The sequence below is a fragment of the Leptonychotes weddellii genome, chromosome X (genome assembly GCF_054177405.1).
Source record: "Leptonychotes weddellii isolate Sample4059 chromosome X, ASM5417740v2, whole genome shotgun sequence".
In the NCBI taxonomy this organism is placed as follows: Eukaryota; Metazoa; Chordata; class Mammalia; order Carnivora; family Phocidae; genus Leptonychotes; species Leptonychotes weddellii.
The window spans coordinates 66,597,868-66,619,058 of record NC_138385.1 but is presented as its reverse complement, the minus strand read 5'-3'; the positions used below and the strand labels follow the sequence as shown (position 1 = coordinate 66,619,058).

The window sequence follows — 21,191 nt, the reverse complement described above, 5'->3', positions numbered from 1 at the left end:
CTTCTGCCTTCCCTTGCCTAGTGAATGCCCTTCAGTATTCAACTCAGACTTTCTAAAATCTTTTCTGCTCCTCAGACAGGGTTCAGTCTCCTTTTTTCATGCTTCCATAGCACCCCATGTTTATTTGTAACATAATATTTATCCCAGTATGCTGTACTTGGGTTTCCAAGTCTGGGTACTAAACTTTATGCTCCTTGAGGATCAAGCCCTGCAATGGCATGCACAGGGCCTGACACAAGAGGCTTTGATAAACCACTGTAAAACTGAACCAGTGATATTGAATTAGCATGGATGATACTCTGGCACCTTTCACCAACTTCGTGTCATAAACTTAGTTATATCTCCCCTACAGGAGAGTAAGGCTCACCACACCTATTGACTCAGTCATTTCTCTATGTCTTTTAAGCACTTTCATCATGGAGCCAAGTCAATTTCCTGCCACAGTTTGGAATATTCTCTCCAATTCCTTTGAAGGCTTGATATTTCTGTAATCTTTATAAGATTATAGGATTTATTGGGAAAATTTTAAGTGGGGAAAACTCACTGATCACCTGAGTGTCAGATACTGAATTAAGTTCTTTAAAGAAACTAGCTACTTTAATTCCTCCCAACAACCCTATGAGGTAAAGATTGTATCTTCATTTTACAGATGATGAAACTGACTCAAGGAAATAGAAGGTAGCCAGCTCAAGATCACATAGGTGGTAGAGCTGGAATTCAATCTTGGGTCTTTTCAACTTCCAGGCATATCCTCTTTCTACCACAGCCCATTGTCTTCAGGTTGGGCCAGGTTCTGAAAAGCCTTAAAACCCAGAAGGTATAATAGGCACCAGGAAGCCAGGAATGTTCTTGTGCAGGAGGGGATGATGAAAAGAGGACTTTCAGGGGATAACATTGAAAAGTTGTGTATGATAGAATGGAATGTGAGGGAGGCTTGCTAGGCTCCTGACAAGAAAAATATAAAATGGGTATTGTATATCTCTTACCACATTCATTGGTGAGTGCTGGCATTATGTTGTGGTCCTATGGGGAAGGACAGGGCCTCAAAAGGTGAGCTATTTTGAGAGCTAAAAAGCCAAAAGGGGGATAAAGGAGTGCAACTTCTGTCTTGTGGGTTGTATGAGTGGACAACTCCATGGGTCTGCCTCCTGGAAATAGCCCAGGATTTCTGCCCTTTATGAGATGTAGAAGTCCAGGAAAAGGTCAGAATTGACTTGACAGTTGGGTGAAGGCTACCTTAGGGAAGTGGCATTTGATGGGGCATTAGAAGATGAGATGGTGCCCTCTCCACCCCTTCTTCACTAACTTCCTCACTGGTCTCCCAGACTTCATCTTGCTTCCTTCTAATCCACTCCTGACTTTGACTGACAAAGGGATATTTTTAAAAAGCAAGTTGGATCATGTCATTTTCTGTTTAAAACCCTTTAATGGTTGTCATTCATGGGATACAGTTAAGTCTTTTGACTAACATCAAAATTATATCTCCCCCAATTACATATCTGATATTAAAAATAAATATCATGCCTAAAAACTAATCAGCTCTGATCATGTCTTCTCCAACTACACATTCCCCCTTGGAGATCCTGCATGATGATCCTCCAGGTGAAAGTCACAGCTGCAGTTATACGAAATTGCTTGTCCTCTATACACACATGGGTGCCCCCCTCCCACTTGTTTTTATTCATGCTACTGCCTTGGCTTGGACTACTCTTCCCACTGTTCTCCACCAGACTGGCTAATTACTTTAAATGCTTCAGCTCAGGCATCACCCCTGACAGGAAGACCTACCTGCTTCCTGAATTCCCTGCTTTTCCTCAGGACAAATTCCCTGACTACCACCCTGTGCTCATCTCTATCACCACACTGTACCATATGGTGCTCTTCTGCTTCACTCAGTTTAGTGGAGGGCAAGTGCCATTTCAGTCAACTTCGCATGAACAGGGTCCTGTTGGAAAGGGAAGGGCCTGTGTACTTGAGGCAGGGAACCCAATATGAACAAGCAGAATTGGGGATCTGTACTCAGGACAGGTCAGGTCTAGGAAGATTCGGTTTGGGAATCAACAGTATCCATAAAGTTTGGGGGTGACCATGCTTCTAGAAGGCTTCATAGTTGAAATAATTCCATCTGGGCAGTGTAGAAACTGAGATCCAGATGATGAGCAATATCCCCCAAATTACTTTGTCATTGAAAAGGCAGGCTCTTAGTGACAAGTCCTGTGTACTTTTCCACTCCATATTGGAAAGAGGAAAGACTGGAGTTGGGTGCTCTTGTTTTCCTAATTTTTAGACAGGAGCTTCTGATCTGCTGGCACCTCCTGCCTGGATGAGAAGCAAGGTGACCAAGACTCTAACTTATCCTTTAACCTGAGGCTGGTGACCGTGCTTTGGGCCCCTCCCTGGGGAGGGTGGGTTGGGAGTTGATGACAAAGAGAACCCAGCCCATCGTTCCTGCAAAGGCTCTGAAATCCCTCCTCTTTCCTGTAGCATTTCTACCAGAAGACACAGTTCCCCATGCCCCAGACAAGAACTTTTTCTCTTAGATCCTAATACCAAGATTCAGATTGAAAGAGCTGGAGGAGGCCATTCAGCCAGCAGGTCCCAGACCCACAGTAGTAGAATCTCTAGGATGAAAAAATTCTCATTGGGTCCAAACTCCTTTTACAGTGACTCTCAGACAGTAAGCAGTCCATCCTGAGTCACACAGATTCAGGGTGGTAGTGGATTTGGAACTGAGGCTCCTGACATTATCCCAGCGGGCTCTCCTCAGGACATAATTCTCAATGCTACATTTTGCACACAACAGGTGCTCAATAAACATCTGTTGGGTCATTGATCTGCAAAAGATTTTCTAAGACAGTGAGGGGAAAGAACATGAGTTTTGGACTCCGGTAGATCCTGCTGTGGAAGACCACTGGCAAACTTCAGTCTCCTTTACTATCTCAAAGGTTGTCAGTGAGAATTAAATGGGATATCCTAGTAAAACCCCTAGCCCATGCCTGGCACAGAAAAGGCACTTTATAAATAGTAGTGGTTATCAGTAAGCGGTGGAACAGTGATAAGAACACAGACTCTGGAACCAGGCTGGCCCCACAACTTAAGATGTTTGATGCTGCAAGGTTTCTTTGCCTCTGTTTTCTTATCAGCAGGATGAGGATGTCAGTGAGGATGAAATGAATCACTATACATAGAACACTAAGAGCAGTGTCTAGCGCAAGGAAATGAGCGTGCCGTGTTAGCTCTAATAATTATATTCTATCCCTTGAACGGGACTTAAGCACGGTAATCAAGTTCAGCCTGGAGGAGCATGTCAGAAAAAGAGAGAGGGAAGAAAAACAAAACCCCCAAACTCCACATTCAAAGAGGACACAGGTATAGCTACTAAAAATAGCCCATGGGAGATATGGAAAGGCTTCCCAACAAACTTGTCAGGCGACTTTGAATTGTTGCCCCCTTTCTTTTCTGCTCACTGTACTTCTGATTATTTGTTTCTGGTGTGTCAACTGTCTCTCATGAAGGCTGGGATTCTGTCCCTTCCCCAGCTCAGGTGTAAGGTTGTGCTGAGTTCATGAAAGGGAGGGACAGAGAGAAATGTAAAGAGAAGGCGGCACTCCTGGACCCATCCCACCACCCCACCACCCACCACCACCAAAAAAAGAATTCCAAGCAAAGCAATTGCCAAGATAAATCACTTTTATCTCTATAGGAAAGGGAGGATCTAAAAAAAATATAAATTACATTAGTAACACAACATAAGAAAAAAAACAGGGGAAAAAAACAACAGAGAAGCCTGTATGATGCTATTCTAACCTGTTTATAAAAAGGCCCTGCATCAGAAATTCACAATCCTACCCACTTCTAAAAATATATTTAGACATGTACAGAAGCGGTGGGCTTGTTTTTAAATTGTTTGCTTTTTTTGTAAAAATATATTAAAGGTGAATAGAAATCCTCTCTCCCTGCCCCCTATCCAGCCCCCAGCTCTGTGCCGGGGATTGGAGACCAGAGGTAACTCTCACCATGTTCTACACCTTAGTTACTACCACTCCCAACCCCTCCCCAACTCACTTCACTTAGAACCTGAAACATTAAAAAAAAAAAAAAAAAAAAAAAAGCACACTAGCCTCTTTGGAAAAGCATAACTCTGAGGGTAAACTTGCTTTTCATTTAAAACACAAAACAACAAACAGGAGGCTGAGAGCCCAACTAAACTAAACGGAAACCCAGTCAAATGGAGGTTGGGTTTTAGCTCCACAGAAACTTCTAACAGAAACAGGGGAAAGAGGCCTGGAACCAGGGGGATTTGCTAGCAATTAGCTGCCTTTTAAAGATCAAGGGGGTGGGTGTTAATGGGCAGAAGGGCTGGGGTCCTGGTCTTGGTTACAGCAGTCAGGGCCTAGTCAGGCAGTTGCCTACACAGGGACACAGGCTGCCCCCCTTCCCTCCCCTCACTACCCTCTGCTGCCTTGAAATCCCCAAGAAAGCAAAGCTGGGTGGAAACCGAGGAGAGGGGAGTGGGGACCTCACGTGCTAGGGGGGAGGTAGCCAGGCTTTTTGCCTTTGGTGTGACTAGATGGAGGACTGCATGGCCCCTGGGGTCCCCGAAATAAAAAAAAAAAAAAAAAGCGGATGGGTTTAAGGGACCCCTGATTCCAAATAAGGAGAGTAGATGTGGGCTGTAGAGAAAAGAAAGACAAACCGGAGACACAAAGACGACAAGGGAAGCCTCACATCCTCCTGTGGCCTGCATGGTAGCTGTTAAGTTCCCCAGAAGCACTGGGCAAACTGGGGTGAGGTTGAAGTGGGGAGTAGAGGGCAAGGATGCACTCCACTTGGGCAGTACCAAAATGGAGGGAGTGGGGCATTCTCCATCCAGTCTAGGGTGCCAGGGAGGCAAGACAGGCGAAGGTGGAGGGAGCTGGGGGGAGGAGGAGGAGGGAGAGGGGTTGGGCACTGTCTGGACAATAGAGACATCCACAAGGGGAAGACAGGGAGTGGAGGATCAGGTGATCTGCTCCTTTACAGATGGGCATCTGCTCTCCCAGGCTCAGGCTCCCGAGTAACCCATCTGCACTCTGAGCGTTGACCAGATGTCTGGGAGCACAAAGGCCCCGAAGTGAAGATGCGAGTTCTGAGGTCTTCTTCAGACCAAGACCTTAGGTGGGGAAAGAAGCAGGGAGGCTCCTGATGGAACCCAGGGGTGAGCTGTCCTGTCACATCCTCTCCAGAAGGTCCAGGCTGTGCTCTGTGGTACAGGTGAAGAGAGCAGGCTGTACACACAGCCAGGGTTAGCTGTTTCAGCGGTAGGAACTTTCAGACTTTTGGAAGATGGTTTTTCACCTGCTGGGGCCCAGCTACAGCCATGTGGATAATGTTCGGCAGGACCTCAAAATCCAGGCAAAACCCTGAAGCTCACCCTGGGACAGGGGACCTCATCCGTAGCCACCCGAAAGTAGCTTCCTCCAGTGGGCTACAAAGTCATGGTCAAAGGCTTGGGTGTCGGGCCTCTTCCCACCTTGAGAAGTGACAGAAATCTCTCTTCTTCCCAAAGATGAGTGAAGTCAGCCCATAACCTTTCTAGTCCACCTCTGAAAATGGCCCATGGTGGGGCAGTACGGAGACTCTGGAATCTCCTCTTTATTTTCATGAAGCATTTGGCAAGAGGGGGCAGAGGCTAGACCCTTCTCCCAGGAACGAGTCTGGAATGGGACATGTCCACTGGGTTGGGGGGAGGAAGGGGAAGGAAATATGGGCAGAGGTGGACAGGCTTCTGGAGACAGGGCTGGAGCTGCAGGAAGTGTTGAGCACTGGGCCTCCCACTTCATGACCAGGCAAACAGCAAGGGGCCCAGGCTCACTTTATGCCTCTCCTCATCCTGCCTTCCAGCTTTAAGGGGGGATGAGAGTAAAGGGCAGACAAGGCTGGTACAAAGGAAATGGGTTGGAGCAGCAGCAAAGAGGGTTCTAGTCAGCCAGAAACCTCTCCCATTCACCTGCTACTCAGAGGTATGGAGAAGGAAGGCAGGATGCTCTAGTGGAAGTAGGGAAGGGAGTTAGGGGAGTTGGTGAAGGGGCCCGTTGGGGAGTCCATGCCTTTGGTCAGTTCCAAGAAAGCAGGACAGTGCGCCTCAGCACCTTGTCCGGGGCAGAAAGGATCCAGGAGTGCCCCGAGAGTTGACAATGGAGAAGGCAATGGGGGTGAAGGGGTGAGGGGCAGGACACTAGGGGGTTCACAGAAGTAGTTTGCCATTTCTGTGGATTTTCAGGATACGGCCAAGTCTCTGTTTTGCTGTGGCCAGACCCTTTTTAGGACGCTTTCCTGTGGGGAAAAGAGAGGTAAGTAAAGGCTATGGCACAGGCTTCAGCAGCAACTCCAGCACCAACTATCTTCAGTCTACCCCCCTCCTCTGTTCCTCTGCCCACAGAGTCTCCCCATCCTTATGCTGGCTCCAGGCACATCTTGGGCAAGAAGCCTGCCTTACCCACTTCCATCCAATACCAGATGCCTTGGCTCTACCTCCTATGACCTCCTGCAGCAGCTATCGACTCCCTGCTTAGTCTGTCTGGTTCCTTTTCCTCAGATTTCTTTGGTCCCAATCATTTTCCTTCCTAAATTCTGTGGGGGTTGTGGTTATGCCTCCCTGTCCTCTTATCCTGACCACTGGGATTATATAAGCACCTGGTTAGTGATTAGAGCTCAGAGTCCCTGAAGGTGCCATCCCCGGGGCTTTGTTTCATTAGAAACCCCCATCTTAAAAGAAAAGGAAAGGAAAAGAAAAGAAAAGGAAAAGAAGAAGGGAAGGGAAGGAAAAGAAAAGGGGAAGGGAAGGGGGAGGGGAGGGGGAGGGGGAGGGAAAGAAAAGAAGAAAAAGAAGGGAAGAAAGAAAGAAAGGAAAGAAGAAAGAAAAGAAACCCCCATCCTCATCACCCACTGCCACACTGACCTCACCACCCTTGAGCGGCATATCTAGGGACTGGGCTTTGAGGGCCAAAGTGAGGAAAAGGAGGGCCTGAGCACCCCTCGCATCACCTCTTCCTCTCTCTCCTCACATCAAATCACCTCTCATGTCCCATGGAACCTCCTCCATATTTGATCGATTTACCCCCTCCCTCTCCAGTCCCTCTGCTATAGCCTCAGCCTCTCTTCACGGCAGCCTGAACCTATGTATGTGCCTCCTCCCTAGGCGTCCCACCTGGAGCCCACCCTCTACTCTGGTCACCAGAAGGCTCCTTCTAAACCCACACCTGAAATGCCTCTGTTTAACACCAGTTAATGTCTCTTCACGGCCTAAGAGATCAAATCCAAGCACCTTAGGTTGGCCATCAGTGTCCCTCCCTCCCAGGTATTCTCATCTACCAGAGTGCTTAGGGTTTGGAGTTGGTGACCCTAAGATCTTTTTCAGTTCTGCAACCATATGGCCGTCGTACCTTGTCCTGCTTGGTTGCTCTGGGAGCCAATTGAAGGGCGCCGCTGGGTCAAGAAGACGCCAGGGGCCATGGGTGTGGTGCTGCGGTTTGCCTGGGCCATACCAAAGGCATTGGGACGAGCAGTATATTCGTGGTCAGCGAGACTCCCTGAGAGGGCCTCTTGTTTAGGTTCAGGAGGAGGCGGGGGTGAGGAGGAGGTGAGAAGCTGGGGTGTAGTGGCCAGAGTTGGGGCTGGTGCTGCCACACTGAGATTAGACTCTTGAGGGCGAGGCTGTTCTACCTCCTTCAACAAAGGCTTCTTCTTGATATATTTCTTCTTTTGGGCCTTCTGCAGCTCCTGAAATACAAGCCAAGTGGGAGGGGAAAATTCAGAAGTGGAAAAAAAAAGGTAATTGCCCAGAAAGGAAACCAGACACTGGTCAATGTGGTCCTGCAGCCCGCCCCCACCCCAAGTCTAGCCTGGATGTATGTACACACAAGGCCCAGGCCTTGTAACATCAGTGATCATCTCTTTGGTACCATCCATCCTTAAGTTACCACTGCCACGAAACAGTACAGTGGTAACGGAAGGGTAAATGAATTCAGAGAGTTGGGTTTTGGTCCTAGCATTGCCATTTATGAGGTGGACCATGGACACTTATAAGAATAGCTAAATTTATGACAGCAGCTAAGGCCCTTTATACAGTTGACCCTTGAAAAACATAGGGGTTAGGGATACTGACCCCCCCATGTGGGCAAAAATCCACATTTAACTTTTTACATCCCCAAACTTAGCTACTAATAGCCTACTGTTGATTGGAAGCCTTACTAAGAACATAAATGGCTGATTAACATATATTTTTTTATATGTATCCTTACAATAAGGTAAGGCAGAAAAAAGAAAATACTAAGAAAATCATAAGGAAGAGAGAATACACTTAGAGTACTATTGTAATAAAAAAAAATATCTATGTATAAGTGGACCTGTGCAGTTCAAACCCGTGTTGTACAAGGGCCAACTGTATACTTTACTTCATTTATTCCTCAGAGTAGCCATGAGAAGGAAAATCCCTCAGTTTATAGATGAGAAAACTGAGGCACAGGGATATTAAATAAGTTGAGCCCAAAGCCTCACAGGCGAAGTTGTTGGGTCCAGGATTCAGCCAGGTTTATCTGAATACCCACCCTGCACACTTCTCAAAAAGGGGCCTCTGGGAGTGAAAGAGTAGTAGCTTTGGAATGAAAAAAAAAACTTGGGTTTAAATCTAGGTTTGTGCTCCCTAAGTGGGATGACCTCCGTCAAGTTACTAACCTTTGTGACTCTCAATCGCCTTATCTGTAAAATGGGCAAAATAAATCTGTTTTTTAGGGTTGTCAGAAAGATTAAATAATGATGTAACAACATATAGCACATAGTAGGTACTCAACAAGTGGTAAACTATTATTCTATGTTCATCTCTTACAATGGTTTCTCCTCCTCTTGCTCGTCTTTTCTTTTAATAGAGGACTTGGCAATCCTCCAGCTCACTGGGTCTTAAAAACCTCAATTCTGGATGGGAGGGATAAATAAGGAGTTGTGTCAATTCTCCCAATATCTTGGATTTCATCCATCCATTGCTCTATGGATCTACTATCCACTGTGTAGTGGGTACCTGTACAATTGGCATCTGGAGCCCTGAGAACCTGGAAAGGTGGTGCTGAGAGCATGTGAACGACTTCACCTTCTGAAATGCTACACAGCCACACCAACTCAGTGATTACATTTCTTTGCCTTGGCAACACGGGCCTACTCCTGCCTTCGGAAGATCTGACAGGCTGTGGCTATCATAGGAATTTCTGGGAGATAAGAATAATAATATTAGTAATACATGCCAGGTACTGTTCTATAATTTAACTCATTTAATACTCAGAAGAAGTATGAGAAGAAAGAATGAAAATCCCATTTTTAGGAGAAGAAACTGTGGCACAGAGAGATTAAGTCATTTTTCCAAGGTTATAGGACCAGTATGTGGCCAAGTTAGGATTCAGACCTAAGCCATCCAGCTTCAGAATCTCTTTTCTCAACCATACTGCTATTCCACCCGTACCAGAAACTACATTTCTGCCCCCATTTCTCTCACCTGAATCCAGAAATTATCTATCCACACCTAGATCACACAGCCTAAATTTTTCTATCTTCGTTGCCAGTCTCCTTGTATAATTCATCCAGATTCCCTCACTAAACACTAGACCGTCTTAGGACAGGACCACTTACACCTTGCAAATTTCCTTGCTCAAAAACCTGTTAGCAGGTGTGACTTTCATGGTCTTCCATAGTCTGGTCATTCATACTTACCCAATCCATAATGATAACACTGAAAAACTAACATGTCTATAGTACTTGCTCTGTGGCAAGTGCCATTCTCAGAGCTTTCCCACACATTACCTCATCTAGTCCTCAAAGTTTAGGAGGAAACTGAGGCACAGAGAAATCAAGTAATGTGCTAAAGTGGTAGAGTGAGGATTCGAACTCAGGCAGGCTGGCTCTACAATTCCTTTTTTAATCTGAATTTATCTTACCCCATTCCCCAACATGAAGCCTCCAATGCAGAAAGATCTGCTCATTCATTCATGCATCCATTCACTCACCTGCCCAACACGGACTAAACACATGTTTAGTATAGGGGGGATATCAAGTTAAATTAGATATATCCCCACCCTTGAGGCACTCACAGTTTAATAAGGGACACAGAAAAGCATACTTATGATTATAAGTACCATGAGAGAATACGACAGAAGCACAGAAGGCCACTGAAATAAACTGGTGGTAGGTGGTATGAAAGAGTGTTAGGTAAGGGCATCTGAAAGGGACAATCCCCAATGGGCAGAGAAAACAACCTGTGCAAAGGCACAGAGGCATGAGACAATGTGATGTACACTAAGCGAATTACAAGCACCGGGGTGCAATAGTATGGCTGGTGCAAAGCGGGGCTGGTAGGAGGTTAGGGAGGAGAGGTGACTAGAGACCAAATTAAGAGGACCTTGGGTGCTTTGCCAAGCATTTCCCTTCTCCTGGAATGCCTCCCTGTTCCTTCTAAAAGCTTAGCCTGCAAAACCCCTCCCAAATTTCAAATCCTCTTCTTTGAGGTCATCCCTGACCAAACCGAACAGAAGTGAGCTCCTTAAGAAGGCACTAGTAGTAATTTTCACACCTTTAATTAATTTATCTGTTTATTTAAAACAGTAAAACCCCCCTCCCTTTTTTTCCAAATTACATCTTAGATGGCACTAGGATATACATAACAGAAGTTCTGGTCAAAGAAGGCTTGCCTGGCCTGCTTGGTCTCCGTTGGCTCCCAACAACAGCTACTGAGACATTTCTAAGCAACTCTAGAGCTCCATATAACAGCATATTAAAAACATCATTCTATTAAATTCTACTTAAATAGGATATAATTATTAAATTATGTAAACATTTAACTGTTTTTATTGAAATAGCAAGTAAAAGGAAGTCTGAAGCTAGAGGACATGAGTTTGAATCTTGTCTCCTCCATTTACTGGCTGTATTATCCTGGACTAGTCACTTAAAGAGAGCCTCCTTTTCTTCACCTGCAAAATGATGAAAATATCACCTACTGAACCGGGCTACTGGGCAGATTATGTGAAACATTGTACATGGAAGCACCTAACGTAAAGTAGATGCTCAACAAATGCTCTAAGCATAAGGAGCCAAGGGGATGTTGATAAGGAGAGAATCAGAAAATTCAACTCCAACTGCTCCCAGGGTTGCTGAGCACAGTATACACATTAAAGAACTTTGCAAACTGTAACCTGCTAGGAGGTCAAGTTGGTTCTAGTGAAGTGACCCTGTAGGATAAAAACTAGTGGCTGAAGTTTTCTTGGGAAGTAGGGAGTAAATATTAAGGCAATAATATTTGGTATACCTCTGGTTCTTTCTTTTGTTGTGAATTCCTCTTTCAGGTCATTTTGCCCAGAGAAAAATGGATGAACACGAGGACAAAATCAAAAATATCAACCATGACCCAAGCTAAATACTCATATGTGGAATATAAGAAATAGCATAGAGGATCACAGGGGAAGGGAGGGAAACTGAATGGGAAGTCATCAGAAAGGGAGAAAAACCATGAGAGACTCTTAACTACAGGAAATAAACTGAGGGCTGCTGGAAGGGAGGTGGGTGGGGGGATGGGGTAATTGGGTGATGGGCATTAAAGGAGGGAACATGATGTGATGAACACTGGGTGTTATACGCAACTGATAAATTACTGAACACACTACATCTGAAACTAATGATGTACTATATGTTGGCTAACTGAATTTAAATTGAAAATAATAATACTATTTGGTATAGAGGACAAGGAAAGCTTCTCCCCAAAAAACAAATTCTGATACTGGTTGGGTGGCTGTGAACTCAAATATACTCAGCTGGTAACCTCCTCGGGGCTTCATCTGAAGGCAAATGCTCTCATTCAAGGACAGAGAGAAGCTGGCCTGCTTAGTCTCCACTGGCTCCCAACAACAGCCTCTGAGACATTTCTAGTTTTTGTCCTAAAGGCAAACTGGGATCAGTAGCAGGGCCACTGCCTGGGTGTCAGCACCTACCTGCTGGGCTAGCTTCGCAGCTGCTGCAGCCAAGCCTGTCTCAATGGAAGCTACCCGGGTCCCCTCACGCACAGGACGGTCCTGCTTTGGTAGAGTTGGGGTCACACGGGCTGCAGAGGAAACAGGATGAAAACATTTATCTCAATGTCAAGCATATTCCCTACCTCTGAGCCCCTCAAAGGTGGTCTCATTGGTCTCCCAGATTCTAGCTTTTTACAAAGTCCGATTTTGTCTCCCATCAGGTAAGAAGCTAATTTACAAATGCTCAAAGTACACAAAGCACACAATAATTATAGGATAAAAGTTAACTTTCCTGAACTGGCATTTAAGGTTGTCCATGTTCTGCGCCTGGCCTACCTACCTCCTCAGCCTTATTTCCACACCCATATTCTCAGCTTCTCTAGACAGAATGGATTCCTTATTATACCTCCAGAATATGTACAGCTCACCCTCTCTCCCCCTGCCTTCCTCCTCACCATCCACACTACCTAGAGTACCCTCTTTCCTTTGTCCACCTATTCAAAACCTGACCGTCCTTCAAAGGTAAGCTGAAATCAACCTTCTATACAAAACCTCGGGCGCCTGGGTGGCTCAGTCAGTTAAGTGTCTGCCTTCGGCTCAGGTCATGATCCCAGCGTCCTGGGATCGAGTCCCACATCGGGCTCCTTGTTCGGCGGAGAGCCTGCTTCTCCCTCTCCCTCTGCCTGCTGCTCTGCCCACCTGTGCTCTCTGTCAACTAAATAAATAAAAATCTTAAAACAAAAACAAAAAAACCTCTCGGTCCTCTCTTGTTCACATTGACCTCTCCCTCTCCTGAATTTATGATGTGCATCAGTCACTTAATTTATAGCACCATACCATCCTGTCTCATTCCCTAACTTTGATGTGCTGTTGTGCATGTTATTTTGCCAACCCAACAGGCTGTGAGCTCCTGAAGAAGACTGTCTTCTTGTATAACCCTTTTATAGTGCCTTAACAACCTTGAATCAAAAAACAGTTATTGAAAAAAATAGCTATTGGGCGCCTGGGTGGCTCAGTCGTTAAGCGTCTGCCTTCGGCTCAGGTCATGATCCCAGGGTCCTGGGATCGAGTCCCACATCGGGCTCCCTGCTCTGCGGGAAGACTGCTTCTCCCTCTCCCACTCCCCCTGCTTGTGTTCCTGCTCTCGCTATGTCTCTCTCTGTCAAAAAAATAAATAAAATCTTTAAAAAAAAAAAAAAAAGAAAAGAAAAAAATAGCTATTTATCACACATTTTACACAGCAAGTGTATTTTATCAAACAGTCCCAGATGACGGAGAGCTCCCGTTTACAGAAGAACGCCAGCTAATAAATGTAGAAGGAATGACAAAATTGGAAAATCACAGGTTTGCAAGCCCTAATAAAACAATTGATTCTAGAGTACCAAACTATTACCTCACATATTACTTGCTAGCCTCAACAAGGAAAAAACTAACTTTACAATGGTGAGATCCTATCACCTCCTTAACTAAGTATTAACCTGATTGTTACTAATAGCAAGACAGCTGACTTCATGTGCCTCCTGATGCAATGCAATACGAAATTCACAGCATCACCTTGGAAGTAGTTTTGCTAAAGATCTAAAATCAAGTAAGTGGTTCATGTTACTTCCAGTTTTTAGGAAACAGAAATAAAAGAACAAGTTAAATGACACCATGAGAAAACAATCAGACATTCTACTAGATAACTGGCCTGGTTTCATTAAAAAGAAAATGTCACAAGAAAGCAAACACAAATCTAGAAGGTGGGATGGGTCATAGGACAAATATACTAGTTTTTACAACAAATAAATAGCAAAAAAAAAAAAGAGGGGGGAATGCTCTAGATTGAGACTCAAAAGGCACAACAGCCAAATGCAATGTAAAACTCTGCTCAATTCTGATTTAAACAAACCCACTATAAAAATACCTTTTTTTGGTTAGACAATTGAGGATATTTTATTATGGACTTAGTATTAGATAATGTACAGGAATTATCAAATTATTACTAATTTTGTTATGTATGATAACAGGATTGTGGTTATTTGAGAAAATGTATTTTTTTTTTTTTTTTTTTGGCTAGCAAAGTGGTTTATTCTTACAAGTTATTGCTGGAAAAAGTTCTTCAAACAAACCAGTGCAGTGAAAATGCCTTAGAGAAGTATCCGTTTTTCAGATTTCTTCACAACAGTGTTAGGATGTCTCATCTTGGCATTTTTTGCATCTTCGTGTTCTAAAGAGCCACCACTTCCAGGTGACAGGAACTCTTCAGGGTCTATTTTCATTTCCAAGTTTGTGATTTTTTTTTTCAAGAGGCTACTTTAGGGTCATGAATTGTTTCACTGTCTTTTCACTCTCTCTTTTGAGTTCTTCAATATGGGCATCCAGGCGCTCTAGAATATGATGCGACCTCAGCTCCTCCTCTTCCAAAAATCTGGTAGCTATGGAACCAAGAGGAGATACCGGCAAGGGACACTCGTGTAAACCCAATTCCAATTTCATCACCATTTCAGAGAGATGACGATTTTCTAACTTGAGTGACTCCATCTGATCCAAAATCTCCTTATGTTCTACGGCTTTTTCTTCTGCCTTTTGTATCTCTGCCTTGAGTCGCTTTTCCATGTCAGAGGACGAGCTTTTGGTGGAAGCAATAGTGATGTCTCGCTGGTGTAACTCCCGAGTTAGCTGTGAGATTTCCATCTTCATTCCTTCTAATGCAGAACTGTAACTTTGTTCAGCCTGTAAAATCTGTTCTTTCAACTTCTTAATCTCTGCCCTGTACTCATTGTTATGTACTTCCATCTTCTTCAATTCTTCATATTTTTCCATTAGTTCTTGGCTCAGTTGTTTACATGTTGCACTCACAGACTCCAAGCTGCCTTCCAAACGAGTCACCTCTGCCTGCAGAAGTTCTTCACTACTGTGGGTGAAATCCAGCTGGGATAGCATGTTGCCTAAGTCCTCCTGCTCTTGCGAGGTGTACCTCCTTCCTGCCTGTGACTCCTCCAGTGACCTTAGGGCCTCTATTGTGTGTTGAGTGTCAGTTGGCTTTAACTTTGCTTGTAGCTTCTCCTTTTGCATTCTTTCCTCATGCATGAAATTTTCTTGAGACTGAAGAGCTGCTTTCAATTCTCTCTTTTCTTCCTGGAGAATCTCTAATAGTTTTTCAGATTCCCTCAATTTTTCTTCTTTTTGCCGCTGCTCTTTCATAACAGACATATTGGTTCCAACCAAGTCATTGACCCTCATGGTGAGGCGCTCTATTTCCAATTCATTGGCACAGATAGTGTCATTGGCCCGCTCCAGCTTACTGCTCAGGTGCTGAATTTCCGACTGGCTGGACAGCTCCACAGACTCTAATTTCTGTTTCCGATTGACAAGCTGAGCCTGAATTATCTCTGATTGTTCAGCCAAAGCCTTCCTCTGTGCTTCCAGAGAAGACACCTGTTGCTGATAAATCAAGCGTTGCTTCTCCCAGTCCAGTGATTTCTGACGAAATTCCTCTATTTTTCCAGTTAACCTCTCAATTTCAGACCGATCTTCCCTGTGATTTTTGGCATTTCCTCTGAAGTCCCTTATATGCTTTTTCTGTAGTTTTTCATAGCTTCTCTTCAGTCTGCCTAATTCTTCATGTAGTTTCTTTAACTCCTGCTTATAGTCCATGGCCATCTCTTGTTTGACTTTTTCATGTTCGTCTACCTGTTGATGCAACATTACAACCTCTTTGTGTTTCATATCCAACTGACCCCTAAGGGCCTTAAGTTCTTGTTCACGGATGTCCAGGCAAGTTTCGAGAGCATGTGTCTACCCTTCCCATTCAGATTTTTTATGAGCCACCATTATGTCAATCTGTTTCATGAGCTCTTGTAGTTCTGCTTCACAGGATGTCAAAAATCCCCCTTCATGTCCCCGATTTTGTATTCCTTCCAACAAAGCCTCCATCATCAAATCCCCTTTGTTTTGGCAACTGGCTGGCCCGGACGGCGCGCCGGGCAAGGCCATATCCGCCTTCGCGGGTCCGCAGGGCGTACGCGGGGAGGCCGACGGGCGGGGCGCCGCAGCGGACCCGGGCCGGCGAGGGCGGGCCTGGTGGCCAGCGGGCTGCGGCGGAGGCCGGCCCCGGGCCATACGGCCGCACAGCCCGCGGCGCCACCGCAGCCAGGGCTGCCTCCGGACCAGGACACGCCCGCCCCTCGCCTGTGCCCCGGGCGCCCATGCGGTTACTGGGCCACCGCGAGCGCGCCCCCGAGCCTTCCCGCCGTTACCTCCGGCGGGGGCGCGCACGCGCGTCCCCGCCGACCCGACGTCCAGCCTCCGTCGTCGCCACGTTCGTTCCCGAGAAAATGTATTTTTTAGAGATGTATATTAAAGTACATTGGAAGTGGGGAATGACACAATATCTAGGATTTGCTTTAAAGCACAATTTTGGAAAAAAAAAAGAAAATAATAGATGAATCAAACATGGCAAAATTTTGATAACTGTGATTCTTAGTGGTGGGTGTATGGAAATTTATTGTACTATTCTATTTTTAATTAATGAAAAAAGTGAATGTCACAGAAAAAAAAGAGGTGGTAATGCTACCAATCTAGATTTGAAGATTCCTTGGTCGATTAGCTATTATTATTATTATTATAATAAAACCTTTCTGTATAAGTAGTATGCAGATTCTAGAATAAGCAATTCAGGAGGCTGAAGTCCTTTCTTTAAAGGTGATATTTTATTTGTTTAAAACTGATCTGAAGCAAGAAGAACAAAGGGAAAAAGGGGCAGAAGGTTTATTGGAACAAATTATAGCTGAGAACTTCCCTAATCTGAGGAAGGAAACAGGCATTCAAGTCCAAGAGACACAGAGAACTCCCCTCAAAATCAACAAAAACAGGCCAACACCAAGACATGAGAGTGAAACTTGCAAAATACGAAGATAAAGAAAGAATTCTGGGGGTGCCTGGGTGGCTCAGTTGGTTAAGCGACTGCCTTCACCTCAGGTCATGATCCCAGGGTTCTGGGATCGAGCCCCGCACTGGGCTCCCTGCTCGGTGGGAAGCCTGCTTCTCCCTCTCCCACTCCCCCTGCTTGTATTCCCTCTCTCGCTGTCTCTGTCAATTAAATAAATAAATAAAATCTTAAAAAAAAAAAAAAAGAGAGAATTCTGAAAGAAGCTAGGGACAAAAGGTCTTTAACCTACAAGGGTTAGGTTAACACATAAGGTTAGCAGCTGACCTGGCCACAGAAACATGGCAGACCAGAAAGAAGTGGCATGATACATTCAACCTGCTAAATGGGAAAAATATGCAGCCAAGAATACTTGGTCCAGCAAGGCTGTCATTCAGAATAGAAGGAGACATAAAGAGTTTCCAGGACAAGCAAAAACTAAAGGAGTTCATGAACACTAAACCAGTCCTGCAAGAAATATTAAAGGAGACACTTTGAGCAGGAAAGAGAGACCAAAAGCAACAAAGACTAAAAAGGCACAGAGATAATCTACAGGAACAGCAACTTTACAGGTAATAGAATAGCACTAAATTCGTATCTATCAATAATTACTCTGAATGTAAATAGACTAAATGCTCCAAATAAAAGACACAGGGTATCAGAATGGATAAAAAAAACAAGACCCATCAATATGCTGCTTACAAGAGACTCATTTTAGAACCAAAGACACCTCCAGATTGAACGTGAGGGGCTCCATCATGCTAATGGACATCAAAAGAAAGCTGGAGTAGCCATACTTACATCAGACACACTAGATTTTTTTTGGAGGAGAGAGATGGGCAGAGGGAGAGAGAGAATCCCAAGCAGGCTCCACAGCCAGTGCAGAGCCCAGTGTGGGGCTTGATCTCACGACCCTGGGACCACGACCCAAGCCAAAAATCAAGAGTCAGATGCCCAACCGACTGAGCCACCAATTGAGCCACCAGGCACTCCCAGACAACCTAGATTTTAGACCAAAGACTATAATAAGAGATGAAGAAGGGCACTATATCACAATAAAGGTGTCTATCCAACAAGATCTAACAATTGTAAATATTTATGCCCCTAACTTGGGACAGCCAAATATATGAGTGAATTAATAACAAAATTAAAGAAACTCACTGATAATAATATAATATTAGGGGACTTTAACACCCCACTCACAGCAATGGACAGATCATCTAAGCAGATCAACAAGGAAACAATGGCTTTGAGAGACAGGCTGGACCAGATGGACTTAACAGATACATTCAGAGCATTTCATCTTAAAGCAGCAGAATACACATTCTTCTCGAGTGCACATTGAACATTCTCCAGAACAGATCACACGCTGGCTCACAAATCACCCCTCAACCAGTACAAAAAGACTGAGATAATACCATGCATATTTCAGACCACAATACTGTGAAACTTGAAGACAACCACAAGAAAAAATTTGGAAAGAACACAAACACATGGAAGTTAAAGAACATCATACTGAAATATGAATGGATTAACCAGGAAATTAAAGAAGAAATTAAAAAATACATGGGAGCAAATGGAAATGAAATCATGACAGTCCAAAACCTTTGGGATGCAGCAAAGGCAGTATTAAGAGGGAAGTACATGGCTATACAGTCCTACCTCAAGAAGCAAGAAAAGTCTCAAATACACAACCTAAACTTACACCTAAAGAACTGGAAAAAGAACAGCAAATAAAGCCTAAAGCCAGCAGAGGGGAAATAATTAAAATCAGAGCAGAAATAAGTGATATAGAAATAAATAAAAAAAAAAAACCAGTAGAACAGATCAACAAAACTAAGATCTGGTTCTTTGAAAAAATTAACAAAACTGATAACCCCCTAGCCAGACTTATCAAAAAGAGAAAGGACCCAAATACATAAAATCACGCATGAAAGAGGAGAGATCACAACTAACACCAAATAAATATAAACAATTATAAGAGAATATTATATGCCAACAAATAGGGCAATCTGGAAGAAATGGATACATTCCTAGAAACATATAAACTACCAAAAGAGAAACAGGAAGAAATATAGAAGCTGAACAGACCCATAATCAGCAAAGAAATTGAATCCGTAATCAAAAATCTCCCAAAAAACAAGAGTCCAGGGCCGGATGGCTTCCCAGGGGAATTCTACCAAACATTTAAAGAAGACTTAATACCTATTCTTCTGAAACTGTTCCAAAAAATAGAAATGAAAGGAAAACTTCCAAACTCATTCTAAAAAGCCAGCATTACCTTGATTCGAAGACCAGACAAAGACCCCACTAAAGAAGAGAATTACAGACTAATATCCCTGATGAACATGGATGCAAAAATTCTCAACAAAATACTAGCTAATGGAATCCAACAGTCTGTTAAAAGGTGTATTCACCATGATCAAGTGGGATTTATTCCTGGGCTGCATAGGGGTGGTTCAATATTCACAAATCAATGTGATATACCACATTAATAAAATAAAGGATAAAAACCATATGATCCTCTCCATAGATGCAGAAAAAGCATTTGACAAAACACAGCATCCTTTCTTGATAAAAACCCTCAACAAAGTAGGGATAGAAGGAACACACCTCAACACTGTAAAGTCCATATATGAAAGGGCCACAGCTAATATCATCCTCAATGGGGAAAAACTGAGAGCTTTTCCCCTAAGGTCAGGAACATGACAGGGATGTCCACTCTTACCATTGTTGTTCAACATAGTACTAGAAGCCCTAGCCTCAGCAATCAGACAACAAAAAGAAATAAAACACATCCAAATTAGCAAGGAAGAAGTAAAACTTTCACTCTTCACAGATGACATGATACTCTTTGTAGAAAACCTGAAAGACTCCACCAAAAAATTATGAACTGATACAAGAATTCAGCAAAGTCACAGGATATAAAATCAACATACAGAAATCTGTTGCATTTCTATACATTAATAATGAAACAGGAGAAAGAGAAATCAAGGAATTGATCCCATTTACAATCGCACCAAAAATCATAATGTACCTAGGACAAAACCTAACCGAAGAGGTAAAAGATCTGTATGCTGAAAACTATAGCACACTTATGAAAGAAACTGAAGAAGATACAAAGAAATGGAAAAACATTCCATATTCTTGGATTGGAAGAACAAATATTGTTAAAATGTCTATACTACCCAAAGCAATTTACACATTCAATGCAATCCCTATCATAATAACACACCAGCATTTTTCACAGAGCTGGAACAAACAATTCTAAAATTTGTATGGAACCAGAAAAGACCCTGAAAAGCCAAAGGAATATTGAAAAGCAAAGTGGGAAGCATCACAATTCCAGACTTCAAGCTGTATTATAAAGCTGTAATCATCAATACAGCATGGTACTGGCACAAAAACAGACACATAGATGAATGGAACAGAATAAAGAACCCAGAAATGGACCCACAACTGTATGGCCAAGTAATTTTTGACAAAGCAGGAAAGAATATCCAGTGGAAAAAAGAATGTGAAGAATGAAACTGGACCCCTTTCTTACACCATACACAAAAATAAATTCAAAATGGATGAAAGACCTAAATGTGAGACAGGAAACCATCTGAATCTTAGAGGAGAACGCAGGCAACAACCTCTTTGACCTCAGCTGCAACAACTACTTAGTAGACACGTCTCCAGAGGCAAGGGAAACAAAAGCAAAAATGATGTATTGAGACTTCATCAAGATAAAAAGCTTCTGGACAATGAAGGAAACAACTGACAAAACTAAAAGGCAACTGACAAAATGCGAGAAGATCTTTGCAAATGACATATCGGATAAAAGGTTAGTATCCAAAATCTACAAAGACCTTACCAACTCAACACCCAAAAAACAAATAATCCAGTTAAGAAGTGGTCAGAAGACATGTATAGACACTTTTCCAAGGAAGACATCCAGATGGCTAACAAACACATGAAAAGATGCTCAACATCACTCATCATCAGGGAAATACAAATCAAAACCCCACAAAATGTGCCCCACAAAATGTCTTTTAAAAAAAATTTTTTTAATTTAAATTCAATTTAGTCCTTGAATAGAACCTGGTTTGAGGGGCGCCTGGGTGGCTCAGTCGTTAAGCGTCTGCCTTCGGCTCAGGTCATGATCCCAGGGTCCTGGGATCTAGCCCCGCATCAGGCTCCCTGCTCAGCGGGAAGCCTGCTTCTCCCTCTCCCACTCCCCCTGCTTGTGTTCCCTCTCTAGCTGTGTCTCT

At 43.7% G+C, this 21,191-nt stretch overlaps 2 protein-coding genes across 8 annotated transcripts in view; both read right to left on the bottom strand.

Moving 5' to 3' along the window:
* Positions 1 to 3,672: 3,672 nt before the first annotated feature.
* PHF8 (PHD finger protein 8) overlaps positions 3,673 to 21,191 on the bottom strand; it is a 94,904-nt gene continuing 77,385 nt past the window's right edge. For 5 of the 7 annotated variants that reach the window (XM_081808840.1, XM_081808841.1, XM_081808843.1 and 2 more), the window contains 4 exons: positions 12,006 to 12,115; positions 8,716 to 8,739; positions 7,425 to 7,761; positions 3,673 to 6,315 (listed from right to left, as the gene is read on the bottom strand). In XM_081808840.1, the coding sequence (XP_081664966.1) occupies positions 6,227 to 6,315; positions 7,425 to 7,761; positions 8,716 to 8,739; positions 12,006 to 12,115 (560 nt within the window). In that variant the 3' untranslated portion in view covers positions 3,673 to 6,226. The remainder of the gene's footprint in view (positions 6,316 to 7,424; positions 7,762 to 8,715; positions 8,740 to 12,005; positions 12,116 to 21,191) is intronic. The other 2 variants (XM_081808844.1, XM_081808847.1) reach the window with 1 other exon arrangement.
* Positions 14,245 to 16,346, bottom strand: LOC102737850 (centrosomal protein of 63 kDa-like). The gene is given in 2 exon segments (XM_081808851.1): positions 14,245 to 15,969; positions 16,268 to 16,346. A coding segment is annotated over 1 exon segment (1,629 nt). The 5' UTR covers positions 15,948 to 15,969; positions 16,268 to 16,346; the 3' UTR covers positions 14,245 to 14,318.